Source organism: Melospiza melodia, chromosome 30, assembly GCF_035770615.1.
Source record: "Melospiza melodia melodia isolate bMelMel2 chromosome 30, bMelMel2.pri, whole genome shotgun sequence".
NCBI lineage: Eukaryota > Metazoa > Chordata > Aves > Passeriformes > Passerellidae > Melospiza > Melospiza melodia.
In genome coordinates, this window is record NC_086223.1 from 1,285,139 (window position 1) to 1,303,467 (window position 18,329).

Consider the following 18,329-nt stretch of genomic DNA (forward strand, 5'->3'; position numbering starts at 1 on the left):
TTTCTTTTGTTTCCTTTTGTTCCTTTTGGTGGTCACCCCGGTGCTTTTGGTTGGCATTTTCACGCTTTGCTTGCTTTAAGCTCAGGTGGTTTTCGCTCTCCAGCTGCAGCTTCTTGCAGCTGTGGCTCTGGGCAGTGAGAGTTGGTAACCCCAGGCCCCAGGTGATAGCCAAGGACCTGTTGTAAGTATTTGAATGTTTTCCAGGCTATCCCCTTCAGATACCAGTCGATGATGGATCGGATGAGCCTGTTTCTGAAACTTCTGACGCTAAGAGCACCCCAACTACGGAAGGTGGGAGCTCTTTGACTTTCTGCTTGGGAACCACCATGGATGGGGTCGTGGTCAACCTCACCACAGAGTCCCCGTGCCGTGTCCTGGTGGGGTTTCTCAGGAGGAGAATCCCCTTTGTTGGTCTCATCGCCAGTGGTGTTTGGATGAGGTGGATGAGGTGCAGAGTGGGCTGGAAAGCAGAAAGGTGAATTGTTCTCAGGAAGATGCTGGTGGTTTGTGTCCTGCAAGGCCCTGGCAGTGCAGTCCTGTGTGGAGTGACACAGCTTTGCGTCACTGTGCTCCCCAGGTCCTGAGTGCCTCGTGGGTAGAAAGGCTCTCATTCCAGAGACTTGCTCACTTGTTGTAATTACCTTCACTTTTTGCTGCTTCAATCCCAAGAATCTGCCTTTGGAGAGGCGAGGTAGAGGCTTTAGCTGGCAGAATTGTTCTGAAAGGAAGGAAGGCTGGGCAGAAATGCTGAGCAGTCCCAGCCCTGTCCCACTGGAGGCGTGGGCTGAGTGATTGTTGGGAAAGTGCCTCAGGAAATCAGGACACAGAACCCATCTGGTGCAGGAGGGGATGTTATCCTGCTTTGCAGCTGGAGTGGGGCTGCCAGGACGAGCAGCCAGGCGGAGCTGGGTGTCCCTGTGTCCCAGAGCACGGTGCAGCCACCCTGGGCTGCTTGGTGCAGTCAGGGGAGCTCTTGTGTCCTGCTCCAGCCCAGCCGTGTCTCCGTGCAGGATTGCTGTGCACCAGGGGCTGCTCTCAGGGCTGGATTTCTGGACAAAAAGGCCAAAAATCCTTCAGAAGCCTAGGGAGAACCTTGTGGCACACTGTGTGCCAGGGGGCAGCTCACGGTGTCCCCGTGGCTCTGGCTTTGCTGTGCCATGCTCAGTTGTTCCCTCCACCAGCTCTGAGTGCTTCTCTGAGCAGCAGAAAGTTCTTCAGGCCCGTCCTGGCCTCCAGAGGGCTTTGCCCCCCAGCAGCTGTGTGAAAGCTGTGTTGTTTTTCAGATGCCACAGCACCTTTAGTGGAGGAAGGAGACCACGAGGAGCAGGGTGGTGCGGAACAGCACGGGGAGATCCCAGAAGGAACCACAGGTGAGGGAGACCAAGGTGCAGCTTCATCTCTTGCTGCAGGCAGAGCAGAGGGCTGGACTGGTCGGTGCTGTGAGACAGCACCACCAAACCTCTCACAGGGACACTGCTCCCGGTGCTGCTTCCTTCTTCTGCAGAGCATTCCTCACTCAGAGCTGTCCTCTTGCCTTCCCCATCCTCGGGGAGCTCGCAGCCTTTTCTTCTCTCTTCCTCTGCTCCACATCTGACCATCCTTCTGCCTGGTGGTCCTGTGGTGGCTCTGGCTCCCACCTCCAGGCTCCCACCTGCAGTTCTGGGTTGCTGCTGTGCCAGCAGCCCCTGGGTGCCTGTCCTGCAGCTCCTGGGCTGTGCCCAGCCCCGCGGGTGTCTTTGGAGTGGCAGGTGAAAACCAGGCCACTGCAGCAGCGCTGTGGAGGGTAATGCAGAGGGAGTGAAGGGACTGATTCAGCCCTGTGGGCACTCACTGCACCTGGTTTTCCAGGGAAGGACGGGGCCTTCCAGAGGCAGAGCAGGGAGTGACTGTGGCGGTGCTGTGCGTGGGAGGGCAGGCCTGTGTGTGAGAAATGGGGACGTGTCCCCCGTGCCATAGCCAGTGGAAGCATCAGGCAGGACCTGAGAAAAGCAGCGGGTAGAAAAGGGCTTCTGCCAGGGCCAAGCACTGAAGCAAACTCACAGCAGTGAAATCTCTGTGCTGCATCCACTCCCTGAGGTGCTGGCAGAGCCCTGGGCTGAAACACAGGGGCTCTGGTGCAAGACCTGACTGTCCCAGTGTATCCTGAACTGCTTGGAAAATAATGGGGAAAACAGAAGAGGTGCTAGTGTGACTTAAGAACTGTGGCATACCAATATCACTGTTTAAGCTAGTTTGAAAGTAGCCATAGAATAAACTGAAAAAAATGCTGGTGGAGACAAACCATCATCACTGTGAAGAAAACCATGCTCCTCTGATGTACCTGTAGTGCTGAAGTTCAGGATTTCTCTAGCTTTGTGTCAGGCTTGGAATTGCTGGTCTCACACAGCCTTGGCAGGGTTCACAGGTGGGTCACAGACACCAAAGAAGGTGAGCTCAGGTAAGAGACATTCACGGGAGTGCTGCTGGCCATGTGGAGGCCGGGTGGGGGTAGAAGAGGATGTGCATCCACGAGTTTCCTTGCTCCTTAACAGCCTGTTTTCTGCCTGGAAGAGCTTGTGCTAACCTGCCATTTAGGGTGTGGAAGCTGGTGAAACACTGCTCTGCTCTGTAGAGCAGGGGCTGAACAGAGCTACACAGATCCATCGTCGGTGTGGGGAGATTTCCTTTCTGTGGTACAGCAGAGATCCTGCTCCTTTCTGTGGTACAGCAGAGATCCTGCTCCTTTCTGCTGGGCAGCCTCAGCAGGGAGGCACATTCATCCTCCAGGCACTTCACCTTAACTCTTGTTTTGACCATGTTTTTCCCCTTCTTTCTCCGGCCTGGGAGCAGCCGAGGAGGCGGGCGTGGGAGCCACTCCCAACCTGGAGGACCACGCTGCAGGAGATGCCACTCAAGGTGGGTGAATTGTCTTGAATTGTCTGCCACTGGCACCAGCTGGGGCTGCCCACATGTGCAGCTGGTTGGTGGTGCCTTGGGGGGTTCTGTTCTGTGAGGAAATGCTGTGCCCTGCTCTGCAGCTGTGCAGTTCTGCCTGTTCCTGGCAGAGCAGGGCCATGCACACATGGGATGTGTTCCAACACACTCATTCCAGCTCCTCATACACCACATTTCCCTCTCAGATGGCCAAAGTCACGGTGTTTGTTTGTCCAGCTGTAAAACCAGGGCGTTCTCCAGGCTGGGAAAGCTGATGGACAGAGCTGGGATGTGCTGGGGCCAGAGGAGCTGCTCACATTGAGCAGAGGCAGTGCAGGCCCTGTTCTCCCACATGAAACCAGCAAATTGTTTAATTGCTGTGACTTTCCAAAGTGAAACAGGACTCAAATCTGCTCACTCTTCCCTGACTTCCACATTAAGGGAGTTTTCTCCTCACCCCAGTCTTGGGGAATGTGGGTGAGGAAGGCAGGCCTAGTGGGCAGCGAGTGTTCTGTTCTGTTCTGTTCTCACAGCATTCACTTTGTGTCTGCTTGGAAGGGCTGAAAATCACCCAGGGACCATTTGGCTACCTGGAAAGTTTCTCTTGACTCCCCTCAGTTCAGACTTGATGGAAAATTGGTTTTCCCAAAGCTCCCAGTGCTGGTTTGATTCCATGGGGCAGACTTAGGGGTTGGGACACCCTGTGCTGTTTCTGTCCTGCCTGCACTGCACCCCACAGCACTAATTTATTGTGCTGCTTAAAATCTTACTCAAAAGCCATTTTGTGAAGCAGTTTGCTGTGCAGCAAACACAACAAATGCAGTTGAGCAGTGTCTTTCCTCTTCATGGCTCCATTAGTGCACTTAGACGTCCATGTCTTTTACAGAAGTAAATAGGTTTTGCCTTCTCAGCTCAGGGCAGAATTCAGCTTGTTGTTGCTTTCCACACAGAGATGAGCACAATTCTGTGCACTCTGCTCCCTGCAATTAGAATAAAACCTTTGCTTGCCTGGCCAGTGGTTTTTGGACTGTCGGCTCTTCTAAATATGAAATAGTGGCTCCAATATAAAAAAAGAAATCAGGATTGTTAGTGGAGGGGTTGAAGTTCTCTCTGCCCTGGTTTTAGTGCTGTTTCTCACCAGGTTTTTACCAAGCCTTTTCTGCCCTGTCCTGGCATCTTTCAGCTGTCACATACGAGCTCTTGGTGTGGTTGTTTCACTTAACTGTGATATTCTCTTTAATTAGGAAGGACACTGATGAAAGACCAAGTCGGTCTTGACTTCATCTTTTCTTATTTCAGTCTTGTTTGTTAATCTGCCAAAGCCACAGTTGTGATCTCTGATTTAGGGCTCTGATTTAGGCTCTGTCCCTGATCAGTGCTCCAACAAAGAGTCCTTGAAGCTGAACCAGCTCATAATGCAAGAGGCACATTCTGACAGGGCTGGTGGCTCCAAAGCAATGTTCCCAGGTGGATCCTCCATTGCTCAGGGCATCTTTCCTTCAGCTGGAGGGATTTCCAACAGGAAAGCTCCAGCTCAACTGGACGATCTGGCTTCATGCAGCCGTTGTTGGGTGGGATTGTAAAGGTCTGTGTCACGCACAGAGCAGTGGCAGAACAGAATCCCCTCTTCCACACACACACACCATAAAAGAAAGGAGAATCAGACAAATCTTGGACAAATCTTTGTCTCTGCGGCCTCAGGTTCTGGGGTTCAAATGTCACCCAGCCCAAGCGATGGCAGAGCAGCAGCACCGGAGCTCTCGGGGGTCCCAAACTGCTGTGGCTGCAGCCACGTTCTTCTCCCCAGTCCTTGCCCTGCTCTGGCATGGCATGGGAGTGCCCTTCCCAAGCTCCTGGGCAGTGGGAATGATCCAAGGGCAGAGCAGAGCTGGTTTGAGCTCAGAAGCCAGGGCTGTGTGTGCCTGAGCATCTCCCAAGGGGAGGGGAGGCCAGCAGGGCTCTGGCCCTTGGGGCAAGAAGAGGTGGGCACTGACCACCAGACTGATGGCCCAGTGGTGTTGTTGGGGAAAATGGGAATGTTCCTGTCTTCTGGAAACCACTACAGCTCAACCAGCTCAAGCAGTGCAGGGTGAACCCAGCAGGAGTCTGATCTCAGGTGCTGTTCCTGATTCCCGTGGGGATCAGAGCTCTCTAAAGGCACAAGCCACTCTAGGAGTGAGTTTTCTGTTCAGTGTGTGGGGGGGTGGGACTCGCTTTTACCCTTGGTTGCCAGTGGAAATGCTGAATCTCTCCCATTCCGTGATGTTTGACATGCCTGTGCTAATTTCTTGCCCATGCTTCACACCCCACGTCTCCAGCTCCGGGCGAGCCGGGCTCTGCCAAGCTCCAGCCTGGCCCTCAGGAGCGTGTGGGAGAGGCAGGGAAAGGTGCCAGCCAGCCTCCAGAGCAGGGGCTGGGCCCTCAGCAGCCGCCCCTGCCCCGTGAAGCCAAGGCTCCAGCAGCAGCTCCCACCAGGATCGAGGTCACCATCCCCATCCCCCTGGACATGTACCAAGGCTCTGGAGGCAGCAGTGCAGAGCCAGAGCTGGGTCTGGCAGGAGCAGGAGGCACAGGTGACCTCAAGGATGGACCTTTGTGTGCCAGAGCCACCATGAAGGAAGGTTCTGGTGGACGGGAGAGGGATGAGGGCCGGGATGCTGATGAAACTCCTGGGCAGGGGTTGCCTTCCCTCGTGGATCAGCGCGTTTCTCCGGGACCTGAAAAGGGCTCGTGGCCAGCAGCTGCCCAGGAGACTCGTGAAGAATCTGATGGAGAAAACAAGTCCAAAGGTGTCCTCAGAGACGCCCCAGGAGAGGCACTTGTGGTCGAAGCTGAGTCAGATAAAGCAGGAGAGGACCAAGAGGAGAAGCGAGAGCTGCTGGGGGGAGAAGGAGGCGCAGACACCCCCCTGCCAGAGCCTTCTGGAAGTGTCCCCCAAATAGAAGCTGAGCCCAAGGAGGGAGAAGACTCTGGGCCCGTGCTGGAAACAGCCAAACTCGCTGCTGAGGCAGAGGATGGTGTGAAGGATGAAGATGCTGCCCCGGGAGAGGCTGTGCCAGCCTCGGGTGCCCGCCGGCCGCCCCGGAGGAAGCCGGGTGGCATTGCCACGGACAAGGGCAGCCGTGTCCCTCTGCTCAAAGGTGTGTGCTCCAGCACTGCAGTGCTGCCACCGGGGCTGCTGCTGCTGCTGCTTGGAGCTGGCCTGGAGCTGTGACTGACCCAGAGCGCTGCTGCTCCCTGCCTGCCCTCCCTCCTCACTCAATCCTGGCCTGGATTGAACAGACCCCCTGTGCTGCGGTTCCCCGTGCCTTGCATGGTGCTGCCGTGTCCCTAATCACGCTTTTTTTCACCTGTTTTTTTTTGTTTTGATTCCCTTGGATCTGTTGGGTGGGCGCCTTAAGTCCCACCTGAGAAGAGGAGGAGGCGGACGTGGCTCTGGCATGGTGCCCTGGGGCTCACCTGGCGTGTGCAGCTTCTTCCAGCAGGACACGTGCCATCTGGTTTGCATGTCTGCTCCAGTAACTCTTGGGGCTGGCTTCCCTAAAGAGGAGGGAGGAGGAAAACAGGCAAGGATGGCAGGTCTAACCGTGGAAAGGCTCCCACGCTGCTCCTGTTTCTTGTACCTTCCCCTTGAATATCGCTGCTGACTGCTGCTGGAGGCAGCAGGGCCTTTTCCCACTGCCAGGCATGTCCATTGCTCTTCCAAAGCATCCTGCTGCCACCCCAGCCCTGGATGGGTGTCCCAGCTCAGTGCTGGCTCTGGGGGCTCGGCAGGAGCTGCCTGTGAGGCATTGGAACACTGTGTGGGGCTGGGAGGGCAGCCTTGGGTAGAGCTTTGAGCTCACCACTCAGTGCTCGAGCATCCCTTAGACCTTTCCTTTGTGCCCTCCACCTCTCCTGGGTTCAGGAGTGTCCCAGGGGCCCAGCTCAGTGGCCAAAGGCAGGTTGCTGTGAGCTGTGCTGAGGAGCCAGGGCAGCAGCACACGGCATGCTGGTGCCTCACCTGTTGTACCTCAGCCCTGGCTCTCCAGGGCAGGTCCTGGTGGCAGCTCTGCCTTTTCCCCCAGCTCCACACATCCCACAGGCTGCCTTGGCTGCTCCCATTGGCCTGGGGATGCTGCTGGGCTTGGGGCTCAGGCAGGAATTGTGGATGGAGCTTTTTCCCCCTGGAGCCAGAGCTCATCACTCATTTCTCCTTGCTCCCTGTGGGATCTGCAGCGTGCAGCTTCCCTCGTGTGCTGCAGGCACTGGCATGGCTTGCACTGGAGCCTGGCACCACAGCAGGGTGGGGAGGCACTGCCCAGAGCCAGCCAGCCTCTGATTCAGGAGGAGAAGTTCAATTATTTAATGGTCTTTCCCTTAAAGGCAGAGATGCTTGGTGGCTGCTTGGCTCCAGTTCAGCTGAATTTGGGAGGGGTCAGGGCTGGATTAACAGCATTCATGTCATCAGGAAAGGGCTGATCCCCCAGGATGCGTTTCCCAGCGCTGGGGAGAATATCAGCAGCTTCTCCTCCCAGTTAGTTGAAGATGGGGGGGAAATGGCTTTGTTGTGAGTGCCTCAGAGTACAAACTTCATCCCCTCCCCATTCCTGATATCCTAATCAGACCGACCCAGGTGGAAGGGGCAGGGTGCTGGGAGGCAGAGAGCAGCCTGCCAGGAGAGATGGGAATTAACAGGGATAAAAGTGCTCTGCAGCACCAACTGAAGAACCCCTTAAACGAGACCACAGCGCTGCTGGACTGGGGCTTCCTCCATCCCTGTTTATGTAATTGTTAGAACAAGTGGGTGTTCCAGGGGGCTGAAGGGAACTTTCTGTGCTGAACTGGGTGGGTCCTGCAGGAGCTGGGTGGAAATCTGGGCAGAATTCTCCCTCCCAAACCTCCCTGGTGTGTCTGGTCCCCAGTGCTGACTAACACAGCATCATCTGCTGGCTCAGAAATGTGATGTAGTGCAGAAATGTGGAGAAGTGCAGAAATGTGGAGTAGTGCAGAGATTTCTGCAGGAGGTGGTGACGCTGTCACATCTCCAGGAGCAGTATTGAGGGGCAGGGAGCACCCCCAGCAGGGTCTGGAGTTTCTGACCGGTCCCAGGAGGTGTAACTGTGTGTTTCCATCTGTCAGGTCGTGTTGACAAGGAAGGGACCGAAGCTGATGAAAAGAAACCCAAGGTAAGCTAAAAACCAAAACCAGGGGTGACACCTGTCCATGTTCTGGCTCCTCTCCTGCCCTCCTGCCTCTCAGGAAGCCTCCCCATTATGTTCCATTTTTCCATTTGTTTCAAACAATCAATTTGTTTTTATTTTTCCTTGCCTCCCCTGGGTTTGGATGGTGCAATCCATGGGTTCTTTGAGGGTGAGGAAATGATCCAAATCTGAATCAAGCACGTGGCTCGTGGGCTCGGGTGGGAGGTTGGAGAAAGCATTTTATCAGCCCAGGGCTGAAAAGCAGCAGCTGACCTTGGGGCAGGCTCAAAACTGCACCGGGGACAAGCATAACTGTGAAAAGAGCAAAACATGGAATTAAAACATTAAATTAAATAATCCAGATTATAGAATATCCTGAGTTGGAAGGGATCCACAGGAATCATCAAATCCAGCTCCTGGCTTGCCCAGGACAACCCCCAGAAAGATGCTGTGTTGTGCTGTGGGTGAGGAACAGAGTTTAGTAACGGGCAAATCCCAGAAGTTAAACAATATCTGTCCCTCTGGTAATTTGGAGGAGGTTTAGCTCAGCTGGCCATTATCCTGGTTAGTGCCTGGGTGGGATAATGGACAAGCTGAGGGGAAAGGCAGCGGGTGAAGAGTTAAAGATGAGGAATAGAATCACTTTCTAACACTAAAATTGGTTATTTCTCTATGTACAGCCCTGGCAGTCCCTACCCCACACCCAGCTCTGTATTGCACCTTCTAATCCCATTTAATGTCGCCGATCCCATTTTATTTCCCTGCCATGCTGATTTTCCTTTTTTTTTTTTTTTTTTGTTTTTTTTTGGTTTTTTTTTGTTTTTTGTTTTTTTTTTTTTTTTTGTTTTTCCCCATTTAATTTCATTTCATTTCATTTCCACGTCCAAGAAATCCTCACCTTTGTGCCCTGCCAACCCCTGTGGCTCCACTGCCCCCATGCAGCACGCGGCACCCAGTGCCTCCAAAGCACCCTGCAGCCCTGCCAGTGCCAGCCCCCGGCCTGCCAGCACGGGAATGCAGGAAAGCAGAGCCAAGGTAAGGGGCTGGGCTGTGACAGAGGCCAGGGCAGCACCTGAGGGCGTTCCTGGCGTTCCTGGCTGCTGCAGAGAGGGGAATGTGCTCCCTGCACCCGCGTTTGGTGCTGGGAGGGCGCAGCGCACAAAGGGCTCCTTGCTGCAGGTGTGCCCCCATTGCCCCGTCCCTTTGTGCCCCTCCTTGTCTGGCAGCTCTGTGTGCGTTTCACGGGTGGGTTTGAGCTGTGCCAGAGCTGCGGGTGCTGCCACATTCCATGGCCAGTCCTGCAGGGTGAACAGAACCCCAGAGCTTCCTCCCTTTGTGCCGTTCAGGCGCATCAACACAGCCATGGGGAAAGCACAGGGGGTGCAGGCCACACAGAACCTGGAATGGTTTGGGTCAGAAATGAGATTGAATCTCATCCAGTGCCACCCCTGCCATGGCAGGGACACCTCCCACTGTCCCAGGGTGATCCAAGCCCTGTCCCACCTGGCCTTGGGCACTGCCAGGGATCCAGGGGCAGCCACAGCTGCTCTGGGCACCCTGTGCCAGTCACAGATGCTGTATTTTTACATATATGCATTACATTACATTACATACATAAATACATAAATACGGAATTTATCTTCTGTACAGAATTTTGGCAAAACGGGGGAAACCAAAGGATGAAATTCAGAGAGCAGAGGTGTAGCCAAGCCAGGTGTGAGGGTGCAGTGCATGGCATAGCTAAAGCCAAGGGCTCATCTGGGAGAGGTCACAGCCTTTCCTGTGCCCTGCCTGTGCATTTGGGACACAAGGTGTGAACAGGCACATTCCAGGTGTGGGGAATCCCAAGGAAAAGTGGGAGGGGTGCCAGCCCATCCCTGGCTCTCTGATCCCAGGGGTGCCACCCTGTCCCTGACTGTGTGGCTGAGGGCTGTCACCCTGTCCCTGACTCTGATCCCAGGGGTGCCATCCTGTCCCTGACGTCCTGCTGTGTCCCCAGGGGTGCCAGCCCATCCCTGGCTCTCTCATTGACGGGTGCCACCCTGTCCCTGAACCCTGCTGTGTCTGCAGGGCTGTCACCCTGTCCCTGAGTGATCCCAGGGGTGCCACCCTGTCCCTGACTCTCTGAGGGGTACCAGCCCATCCCTGGCTCTCTGATTGAGGGGTGCCACCCTGTCCCTGACCCCCGCTGTGTCCGCAGGGGTGCCACCCTGTCCCTGGCTCTCTGATCCCAGGGGTGCCACCCTGTCCCTGAGTGATCCCAGGGGTGCCACCCTGTCCCTGACCCCCGCTGTGTCCCCAGGGGTGCCACCCTGTCCCTGAGTGATCCCAGGGGTGTCACCCTGTCCCTGAGTGATCCCAGGGGTGCCACCCTGTCCCTGACTGTGTGACTGAGGGCTGTCACCCTGTCCCTGAGTGATCCCAGGGGTGCCACCCTGTCCCTGGCTCTCTGATCCCAGGGGTGCCACCCTGTCCCTGACGCCCGCTGTGTCCGCAGGGCCCGGAGGCGCGCGGTGGCTCCAAGACGGGCTCGGCGCGCGCGGGGCAGGCGCAGCGGAACTCCACCAACGCCACCCGCATCCCGGCCAAGACCCCCACGGCCCCCAAGACCCCTCCCAGCTCCGGTAGGTGACGGTGGCAGCGTGTGCTGGGCGCTGGGTGCTGCTGCTGGGCAGTGCCAGGGGTTCATGGCAAACCTGGCGCTCTGAGCCCTCCCTCGGTGCCTGTGCTCCTGCAGTCTCCGGTGTGTAGCCGAGGCCGGTTGCTTTGTCCCGTGGGATTTCCTCGAATCTGGAAGATTTAGGCAGCTCCGTTTTTTTTTAATCCATCTGCTCGTTTTCTCTCTGATGGTATTCACAAAGGGCAGGGGCAAGAGGATCAATTCTTCGATTACAGGAGTGGAGATTAGCCAATTATGCTCAGAGAAGAAAACCCCAGAAAGCATCAGGCATTGTGAATTTCCATTAAAATGGTGCATTTCACTGGATGTATACATATATTTCATACTTAACCAGAGCTGCATAAAACCTTAAATCAATTAATTTTCCAGCTTTATTATGTTTAAGCATCTTTCTCATTCACTAAACAGGCAGAAAGGAGCAGAAAAAGCCACCTCCTGCAGCAGCAAAGACTGAGAAAGGTGATGTTTAAGGGTCTTCTTTTTTTCTTTCATTTCCTTTTCAAACTGGGGACAGTGCTCAGCGATCAGCCTTAGTTAATTGCAGACCATAATTTTGTGCAAGCGCTTCCAAATTTCTGATAGAAAAGTGGTTCTGAGTGTCTTTTGCCTGTAATTCACCGTGCCACGCTCGGGTGGGGAGTCTTACTGACGATCCAGGCAGTGGAGACCATCTTCCTTCTGGGATAATTAGGAAATTGCCTTTGAACCGCAGTTTTTGCCTTCAAAACGGAGTGGCAGAGAGCGCAGCCAGCAGCCTCCCCCCCGCGCTGGGCTGTTGGGTGGGCTCTGGGACGAGGCAGAGCAGCCCCCAGGGGCAGCAGGGGAGGGGTCCTGACCGGGGCCGTGCTCTGTGCAAACCGCAGGTGAGCAGCCCAAGTCCGGAGACAGAAGCGGTTACAGCAGCCCCGGCTCCCCCGGGACTCCGGGCAGCCGTTCCCGCACCCCCTCTCTGCCCACCCCACCAGCCAGGGAGCCCAAGAAGGTGGCAGTGGTCCGCACGCCCCCCAAGTCGCCGGCCTCCGCCAAGACCCGCGTCCCGCCCGCCGCCGCGCCCATGCCCGACCTGAAGAACGTCAAGTCCAAAATCGGCTCCACCGACAACCTGAAGCACCAGCCCGGAGGTGGCAAGGTAAAAACAGGGGCTCTGTTCCTGCTCTGGGGGGGGACAGCGTGTGCTGGAGGCTCCCTCTGGGCTGGCACGGCCTCCCCGGGGCTGCAGCGCTGGGCACGGGCGTGGGCAGGGCTCCAGCCTGGCTCCGCTCCACCTTTGGAGGGTTTTTGGGGTTGGAATTCCTTGCTCAGCTCATGGAGAGCTCATGGTGAGGATCTCATGAGGGAATGGCATTCCCTGGTGGTGCCAATACCCAGCAGGAGGCTGTGAGCTGCAGCCCTGAGGGGTGGCAGGCTCAGGGCTGTGTTTCTCAGTGCCACCCTGTGCCCGCAGCAGGGCACAGCAGGGTCTGTCTGCTCCTTCTGAGGGTCTCGGGCTCGGACCCCACGTTTTGCCCACATTGGGGTTTTGGATCCAGCTCTGTTGGCAAGGTTTTGGGTTGTGTTGTGCCACCAGGTGCTCCACAGTGCAGGGTGGCACGGCCAGAACTGGTGGCACTTTATCCTTTCAATACTCCCAGAAAAGTTGTTTAATGAGCAAAGTGACCTCTGGGCTTGGGAATGAGGGTCTTGGGTTCAATTCTGCAAGCCTGGCAGGGGACAGTGCCTGTCCTGGGGTGACACTGCGTGTCCTAGGGTGGCATTGGCTGTCCTAAGGGTGGCACTGCCTGTCCTGGTGTGGCACTGCTTGTCCTGGGGGTGGCACAGCCTGTCCTGGGGTGACATTGCCTGTCCTAAGGGTGACATTGCCTGTTCTGAGGGTGACACTGCCTGTCCTAAGGGTGGCACAGCCTGTCCTGGGGGTGGCACTGCCTGTCCTAAGGGTGGCACTGCCTGTTCTGAGGGTGACACTGCCTGTTCTAAGGGTGGCACTGCTTGTCCTGGGGGTGGCACTGTCTATCCTAAGGGTGGCACTGCCTGGCTGCAGACCTTGCAGAGCCACAGCAGACGTTCCCTGAGTGCTGTGCATGGCATTTGGTGTGAGCAGGTACCTCGGTGGCTCTGGATGCCCCCCTTTGGCACGGGGGGGGGGGAGGCTTTGGGCTGGCTCCTCTGCATCCTGGGAAGTGGCAGCCTGCTTCTCCATGGCCTTTCCAGGCATTTCCCACCGTGGCTGGCACGATTCTCTGGCTCTGTGCCACCATCCAGGGGGGCTCTGGAGCCTGGGCAGGGCTCTTGGTCATGAGACAGCAGCACATGAGCGCAGAGTCCTTTTTTGGGGGGGCTCAGCCCTCCTGCCCACTTAGCACAAGACATGGGTTTTTCTTCCCACCCCCACAAACCCTGTTCTCCAGGGATTTTGGAAGGAGCCCTTGTTTACTGGAAAACAGTTAAATTATTTGCTTGTTCTTTTTAAATCCAGCTTTTACGAGTTGCTTTTTTTTTTCCCCCCCTCTCTGCCTCTCTGTTTGTTGTTGTTGCTGAAAGAGTAAGGACAGCTGGATGTGGGACAATCCCTCGCTCTTTGCAGGGCAGAATGGCTGGGGATTCTGCAGAGTGCTCCCAGCAGAAAGGCTGCAGCTGGAGCAGGAGGGGCTGATCCCAGACATTTGATTTTGAGGCTCAGAAATGGGTTTGGAGCCTGCTCTCCGTGCAGATTCCAGGCTGGGCAGGCAGAGGAACACCCAGGCCAGGTCTCTGCTGTGCTGCTGCATGTCTGAGCCCTCGTGCTGTGGCTGCATCGCCCCGTGTGGCTCTGGCACAGCTGGGCCCCGATTTGTGGATGAGGTGATGTAAACTGGGACAATCCTGCTGGAGGCACACGCCAACAACCACGGTGCTCCGTGCTGGAGGGCCTGGGCACTGCAGGGAGCTCTCCTGGCAGAGCAGGCTGGGGCTGGCATGCTGGATGGAGCCCAGGAGCCTGCTCAGCTCTGGGGAAGGTGCCACCAGCAGTGGCTGTGCCCGGGGAGGTGACACTGCTGGGGACTCTCGCGGTGCCTCTCACCTGTGGGCTGTCACCTGCATTTCCACCTGTGGGGGCTGTGTGGGGCAGGAGCAGGGGTTGTCTCCACCCTGGGGCTGTCTGGAAGAGCTGCTCAGGTGCCTGAGGTGGCTCCAGGGCAGCTCCCGACACAGCCAGGGGGGGAAACAAGCCCTGGGTGGAGGCAGCTTTGTGAGCACAGAGATCAGCGTGCAGGGAAGGCTCTGGGGCTGCAGAATGTCCTAACAGTGGTGCCCATGTGTGCCCAGCCCTTCCCAGCCCCACTGCCACCCACCAGGGACGTGTTAGGAATGTGCCACAGCACTGGGGTGGGGCTGCATCCCTGGCATGGGGCTGCATTCCTTGGATGGGGCTGCATCCCTGTCCTGGGGTTGCATCCCTGGCATGGAGCTGCATCCCTGACATGGAGCTGCATCCCTGTCCTGGGGCTGCATCCCTGGGATGGGGCTGCATCCCTGGCATGGGGCTGCATCCCTGGCAGCATTTCTGGCTTTCCCTTGGCAGCTGTGGAGGGAGTGTGAGTGCAGAGCAGAGCTGGGTGTCCCCTCCCAGTGCTGGACACTCAGCTCCTGCTCCCCAGGATAAATTCTGTTTGCCCAAGGCCGGGTGTGCCTGGCCCAGAAGGGAACTGTGGTACCAGGCATGGAGCTGGAGCTGGGCAGGCGTTTTTCTCTCAGCTCCATCCCTGGTCATTCCACTGGTTGTGCAGGGGCTGTCTGTGATCCCTGCTGGGGTCTCTGGGCCCTGGGGGTGTCTGTGATCCCTGCTGGGGTCTCTGGGCCCTGCTGGTGCCCCAGCCCTGCCTCCCAGCGGGTTTGCTGTGCTGCCCATTGAGTTCCTGCTCTGTTCAGTGGAAGGATCCAGGCTGAGCTCTTTGCTGGTGTTTAGCCTGGGACCCAGGGCTGCAGCGCTCCCCAGCCTGTCCAGTCTCGAGCTATGACCTGCCCACCTCCACCTTCCCTTTCCAGCCCAGGAGCAGACAAATCAGTGCAGCAAGGCAGAGATTTAGGTTTTCCTTTTCGCTGCTGGCGCTGGAAGGCAGGTTCCTGGTTTTAGGGCTGTAACACATGGTCAAGCTGCAGATGGTCATGTTGTTTCTCACGCTCTTTTCTGGCTACTAAAGGTGCAGATAATTAATAAGAAGCTGGACTTTAGCAGCGTTCAATCCAAGTGTGGCTCAAAGGATAATATCAAACACATCCCGGGCGGAGGCAGTGTGAGTACCTTCACACTTTCAATGCTCTATCTTAGTGCTGATGATAACTGGCATGTTGTGTACACTGAACTGCCAATGCTATCTGCAGTGTCCCTGCCAGCAGATAGCTATTGGTGACGTGCAATGACTCTTTTCTGGCTACCAAAGGTGCAGATAATTAATAAGAAGCTGGACTTTAGCAGCGTTCAATCCAGGTGTGGCTCAAAGGATAATATCAAACACATCCCGGGCGGAGGCAGTGTGAGTACCTTCACACTTTGAATGCTCTGTAATAATCCTGATTTTAGTGGCATGTTGTTACACTAATCACCAATGCTATCTGCAGCCACGCTGCTGTCACATAGCCATTGGGGACGTGCTGTCATTTAACCCCTTAACCCAAAAATGAACCCTAACGAGTCCTGGACATGCCTGCCATGGACAGAACTAACTGCCCCATGTCCAAACCACGTCTGTAACCAAAGATCCCAGTAACCCCAGGGCTCTGCACTGCCTGGAAGCCTCCTGGGCTGTGGGATGGGCCCTTGGCACTGGGTGATGCAGGAGATGGGTAGGTTTATGAGCAGACCAAGTCCTCATTGCTCAATGTGCTGCTAAATTGGACATGATCCTGCCCAACACGTGAACGTGCCCGTTCCCATCAGGCAAGTATGATCCGTGCAAATGTTGAGTTTCTCCTTGCTAATGAATGTGTCCAGCAGCGCCCACGGGGGCTGAGCCTGAAGTATTGTTGAGCTAATTGATTTGAGCACTGGCATTTCCAGCTGTTCCCACATAAATACCAGACTCAGCTTTCAGTTACTGTGCCAGAAACCTGGAGAAACTCCACAGAGGTCGGTGGGTTTGCAGTTTGGGTCCAGGAAAGATGCTGGGCCGAGAAAGGCACATCCCTGAGGCCCCAGGCTGTGTCACTGGGGCTTGTGGGGCCTGCTCTGAAGTGTTCCCCATGGGTTTTCCTTGATCTCTGTGGACGCCCTCCCTGAGAATCTGAGCCTTGCAGAAGGCTTGGCAGGTGAACACAGGGACACAGCTGGATTTGCAACCTCTGGCTTAAATTTGGGGTCACTCTGCAGCTCCCTCCCAGGCCAAGGAGCTGCTGTGCAGAGCGCAGAGCCCTGTGAAGCAGTGCCATGGCTGTTCCTGGTCCTTGCTCTGGGCTGCCCAGGGTGAGCTGGGCCAGGAGCTGGTGCTGGCCATGAGCCCCCAGTGCTGTGGCTGGTGATGAGCTGGTCCCTCCTTCACAGAGCTCACACCGTGGGCCTTTGCAGCTGCTCTGGGTTGAGAATTACCTGGATTTTCATCTGGGGGCTGAGATCCCTGCCCAGGCCCTGCCAGAGCTGAAAACCCCACGGGCTCTGTTTGATCTGGCTGCAGCAGCCCTGGGAGCAGCAGGGGCAGTGTCAGGCTGTGCTGGGGCTCCTTGGGAGGGGGCAACAAGAGACCCCAGGGCCTGAAACCCACGGCACAGCCCCTGCCCAGCCATCCCTGCTCCCCTGGCCTTGGTGCCTGGGCTTTGAAGCTGTGGGTGCTCTGCCCAGGGCATGCCCCAGGCAGGAGTTGGCGTTGCTGAGGGTGGCATCCCCAGGTCTCTGGCACTGCTTTCCCAGGCAAACAGCTCTGTTCTCCTTTTTCTTTCCTGCTAAAGTGGGAAGGATCCTTCTCTGCTCGCCAGCAGGATGGGAAGGGATGACAGAGTCCTGTCTGTCACAAAAGGGACTGGGAATGAGAGCACAAAGTTCCATTAATTGCTGATTGCTCATTCTGGCAACGAGAGGACTTCCAGTCCCAGGTCTCAGTGGCGCCTGAATTGCTGAGAGACCCTTCAGGGTCACAGCTGGGATTACAAAGGCCCCAGCTGCCCTTTTTGGGTCCGTTTCCTGCTTTCCAACCAAATCCAGCTCCTCTCCTGCCCAGGTGCATCAAACCTGTGCCCTTTCCCTGCGCTGTCCCCACGTCTGTGTCACGGTGTGCTCCCAGACCCTGAGGGGTCGCTTTCCTCCCTCTCTGTCTCCTGTCAAACGTGCCCTTTGGTCTGTGTGAGCAGCAGAGACAAGGCAGGGCAGCAGGGCTCTGTGCCCGGGGCTCTTGCTCCTGTTCCTGGCTCCAGGCTGGGCTCGGGGTTGTTTCTCAGGGCTGTGGCAATCGCTGAGGGTGCTGGGGCCAGGTGAGGGCTGCAGGATGCACCTTCCCCTGGGGCTTTGGTGCTGGGATGGGGAGCAGGGGATGCTGGTGATGATCTGGGGGCTGTTGGGAGGAGCAGCTCCTCTCACAGCTCCCTTTGGTGCTGGCCCATCCTGCTGGGGCTGCCGAGAGCATCGCACTGCCGTGGTGCCTGGGGGAGCACAGAGAGCAGCCGATGCTCCCTGGGGAGGCCAGGCTGTCCCCAGAGCCACGCTGAGTTGTGGATGGTGCCATTTCTCCTGCCCAGCCCCGCTCACCCAGCAGCAGCTGCCCCTCAGGGCTGGGGGAGCCCCCACCAGGCTCCAGGGGGACCTGGGGGGCTCTGGGGGTGTTTTGTCCCCCTTGTCTCCTGCTGCTGCCGTGCGTGTGCCTGCCCCGAGGCTCCTCCCTGCCGTGTGGCTGCTGCCCAGCCCTGCAGCCCCCGCTGTCCCTGTGTCTGTCCCGTGTCCCCCTGTCCGTGCCACGAGCGCTCTGGGGACGGGGGGGGATCCCTGCAATGCTGGAGCCCAGCTCAGAGACATGGTGGGCAAAGCACAGCAAAGCAGGGCTTGAATGTCACAAAATGCTGTTGTGGTTCAATACTTTATAATTGCCATTTTGGTTTCTATGATGTCAACTCCAGATATTTAGATTTTGCTTTGCCTTTTTTTTTTTTTTTTTTTTTTCTTTTAACCCTTATTTCCATTACAGCATTTTTCAGAAATGCATATTTTGGTCACTCTTTTGAAAGTTCTGTGCACATTGATCATTTCTGTTCTTTCAGTTTTTGTGGACATAAGCTTTATGTTTTACACCAGAAAAGGTATTTATTTTTTACGTTTTTCTCTCTGGTATATCTCCTCCTTTTGGATGATGTGTATGCAAATCTTAAATTAATTACCACTCCACTTTCTCTCTCACTTCGAGCACTTAAAAATTGCCTCTACTCCCCCCTCTGTGGAGAGGTGATGTCGTGCATGCTGACATGTTAAGAGGCTCCTGCACACGGGCATTAATGGTCTCCCGTTTCTGATGGCAGTTTCTTTGGTGTCATTAATCCTCCCGGGGCTGGAGCTGTCCTTTCCCTCCAATCCAGCTCAGGTGCTGCTGTGTGTTGTGCTC

General features: G+C 56.2%; 1 protein-coding gene across 19 annotated transcripts in view; it reads left to right on the top strand.

Annotated features, from left to right (window-relative positions):
• MAPT (microtubule associated protein tau) overlaps positions 1-18,329 on the top strand; it is a 42,322-nt gene that overhangs the window by 18,815 nt on the left and 5,178 nt on the right. For 3 of the 19 annotated variants that reach the window (XM_063178996.1, XM_063178999.1, XM_063178997.1), the window contains exons 3-13: positions 205-291; positions 1,284-1,370; positions 2,830-2,895; positions 5,232-6,053; positions 8,035-8,081; positions 8,985-9,131; positions 10,594-10,720; positions 11,185-11,235; positions 11,640-11,905; positions 14,955-15,047; positions 15,195-15,287. In XM_063178996.1, the coding sequence (XP_063035066.1) occupies positions 205-291; positions 1,284-1,370; positions 2,830-2,895; positions 5,232-6,053; positions 8,035-8,081; positions 8,985-9,131; positions 10,594-10,720; positions 11,185-11,235; positions 11,640-11,905; positions 14,955-15,047; positions 15,195-15,287 (1,886 nt within the window). The remainder of the gene's footprint in view (positions 1-204; positions 292-1,283; positions 1,371-2,829; positions 2,896-5,231; positions 6,054-8,034; positions 8,082-8,984; positions 9,132-10,593; positions 10,721-11,184; positions 11,236-11,639; positions 11,906-14,954; positions 15,048-15,194; positions 15,288-18,329) is intronic. The other 16 variants (XM_063179005.1, XM_063179006.1, XM_063179002.1 and 13 more) reach the window with 15 other exon arrangements.